This window comes from Cucurbita moschata, unplaced genomic scaffold, assembly GCF_002738365.1.
Source record: "Cucurbita moschata cultivar Rifu unplaced genomic scaffold, Cmos_1.0 Cmo_Scf00037, whole genome shotgun sequence".
NCBI classification, from domain to species: Eukaryota; Viridiplantae; Streptophyta; class Magnoliopsida; order Cucurbitales; family Cucurbitaceae; genus Cucurbita; species Cucurbita moschata.
The window spans coordinates 1,128,164-1,131,137 of NW_019268553.1; the positions used below are offsets into that span (position 1 = coordinate 1,128,164).

Below are 2,974 nucleotides of genomic sequence, written 5' to 3' on the forward strand. Positions count from 1 at the left end.
AAAAAAAAAAAAAAAAAAAAAAAACATGCATCCCCTCTTCTCGTTCTCGTGAATCTTCCTCACCATGCATCGACTTATATAAAAGTATGCATCTTCCCGTTCAAATCAGGTTTTGCTGTTTATATTTCAAGATCTCACGAACAAGTTTGTGAATCTCGATAAAGATAATCTTTTTTTAAAAATAAAAATATAGATGAAAATAACGGTCTTAAATAAATAAAGTTTTTAAATGTGAAACCTTACCATTTTCTAAATATAACATAAAATCAACAAGTCAAAATGATATTATTAAATTAAGATTAAAAATGATACCATATATTAATTTAAATAAATCAGCATCATGGGTTATATATTATTAATTAATTAAAAGGAATATTTAGAAAAGCACTTAAGTGTGTATGCTCACCTTTATTCTAATTAGGAATAGTAAAATTAATTCACATAATATTTATTTTTAATATTATCATTTTGATTAGACTAACAATTAAATATTAATATAACAAATTAATTCATCCCCTAATTAAAATTTAATCATATCACATAAAATCTACCTATGTCTAAATCTTAAAAAGGCACTTTATTTTATTATATTTTAAAAATTAATTAGTACACAATCTCAATAAATATTTAATTAATTCACTAATTTTTCTTAAAATATTGTAAAGTCGCATTAAAAAAATTATCATAAGTTAAATTATAATTTACTCCTACTACCGTACATAGCTTAATCCACTTTGAACTTGTCACCTTTTTCAAGCACCTAATAATTATATATGCTTCCTCTTAATTAATTACTTAATGAAGGAAACGTAGTACTTTACTTAGCTAATTATAAAGCATATATTAACCATAATAATATTAATTTAACTTAACATTTTTAATTAATATGTTATTTTATTTAATTCTAGACTTATATATTCCCATCATTCATAATCATGTCTTACAACATTACATTCTTTATTATTTTCATGAATCTATTTTAGATTTCAATTCAATGAGTACACAAATCAAACAAACCCAAACTTATATAAAGTAATTTTTTTAATGTTTCTTTTTCATTAAAAAACTCTCAGTCTCACGATTTTAAATTGCATTATATTTCGTTCACCACTTATGATAGTTCAAATTCACTGCTAACAGATATTGTTTGATTTGACCAAGTGTGTATCACTACTGGCCATTATTTTAAAACGCGTATGTTAGGGAGAGATTTCTACACTCTTATAAGAAATGCTTGGTTCAGATTAATTGAGATGTCTGATTTGTAGTAAAACCGAGGTTTGATTTATATTATTATAAAAATATTTTAATCATAATTATAAAAATAATAAAATTATTTTAATCATAACTATAAAATAATAAAATTATTTAAATAATCTCAAACCCTTCTAATATGTGATTATTGTAATTTTGAAGTGACCGTACAGACAGCACTATCCAATACTCCACTATTAATTGCTCCCATAATATATATAATAAGGTTAAAATGTATTAAATACAAATTTAAAAATTCAAAAACTAATTTATAATAAAAAATTAGATAATTATTTTAAATATGCATAAAATACAATCGAGACCAAAAATAAAATAATTTCCATTGAATTAAACGAGTAGGAAAACATTTAAATGTTTTAAAATATAAAATAACGAATTAAAAAAATAAAAAATAAAATAAAGTCTCTCTCTTTTTATATTTAAATAAAAATTTATTGTTCGTGGGAATCGCTGCATTTGCTTCTTCTTCTTCATCGTCTGCTTCATCATTCTCTCTCTCCTTCTTCATCTTCGCTTCTTCTTTCCCTTTCTTAATTTAATTTTCACTGTTTAGAAATTATAAGATTTTTCTATTTTTATTATAATTATTAATTTCTTTTCCTTCTTTTTAATCTGTTCATGGCGGGCTTAGATTTGGGCTCTGCTTCTAACTTTGTCCATCAACTTCAGCACCGTTCCGTGGATCTCCACTTGCAGCGGCCGCCGGACGGAGACGACGGTTCCGACCAGTTCCACGGCCTTGATGACGAGCAGCAACCGAACTCTGGTGGCGAAATCGTGGCCCGGCGGTCGAGAGGTCGACCGCCTGGGTCTAAAAATAAACCGAAGCCACCGGTTATTATTACCAGAGAAAGCGCTAACACCCTTCGTGCACACATCTTGGAAGTCAACACCGGTTGCGATGTGTTTGACTCGGTGGCTACTTATGCCCGGAAACGCCAACGGGGGATCTGCATCTTGAGCGGCACCGGCGTCGTCACCAACGTTACTTTACGGCAACCCGCGTCCGGCGGCGCCGTTCTCACGCTTCCCGGAAGGTTCTGCTAAATTACAACGGAATTTAATTATTTTTTTTTAATTGATTATGATTAGGGTTTTATTTGAAAGTTGGTTATTGGGGTTTTTATTTTTAATTTTTAATTTTTGATTTTCAGGTTTGAGATATTGTCTTTGTCGGGATCGTTTTTGCCGCCGCCGGCTCCGCCAGGAGCGACGAGTTTGAGTATCTTCCTTGGCGGTGGACAAGGGCAGATTGTGGGAGGGAATGTTGCTGGCTCTTTGATTGCTTCTGGACCGGTGACTGTTATTGTGTCGTCGTTTACGAATGTTGCGTACGAGAGGCTGCCGTTGGATGAGGAGGAACCGTCCAACGGTGGTGGTGGCGGTGGTGGAGGGAGCCTTAGCAACCCGTTTCCGGACCCGTCGGTGGGGTTGCCGTTCCTTAATCTGCCATTGAACATGCCGGGGAATCAAAATCAGCTGCCGGTGGAGGGATGGAACTCCGGTGGGGGAGCATCTTATTGAGCTTCAAGATTGCCAAAAAAGAAGGAAAAAAAAAAAGGTTAGGGGAATTGATAATAATTGTTTAGATTAATGCTAATTTTATTGTCTTGAAACTTTGGTACAAAAAACCTTTTTTTTTTTTTTTTTTTTTTTTTTTTTTTTTTTTTTTTTTTTTTTTTTTTTTTTTTTTTTTTTT

The 2,974-nt window shown here is 31.3% G+C and overlaps 1 protein-coding gene across 1 annotated transcript; it reads left to right on the plus strand.

The window, feature by feature from the left end:
• Positions 1 to 1,807: 1,807 nt before the first annotated feature.
• LOC111432081 (AT-hook motif nuclear-localized protein 23-like) lies at positions 1,808 to 2,902 on the plus strand. The gene is made up of 2 exons (XM_023068881.1): positions 1,808 to 2,312; positions 2,430 to 2,902. The coding sequence occupies exons 1-2, from the start codon at positions 1,894 to 1,896 to the stop codon at positions 2,797 to 2,799; spliced, it is 789 nt and encodes a 262-aa protein (XP_022924649.1). The 5' UTR covers positions 1,808 to 1,893; the 3' UTR covers positions 2,800 to 2,902.
• Positions 2,903 to 2,974: the final 72 nt, after the last annotated feature.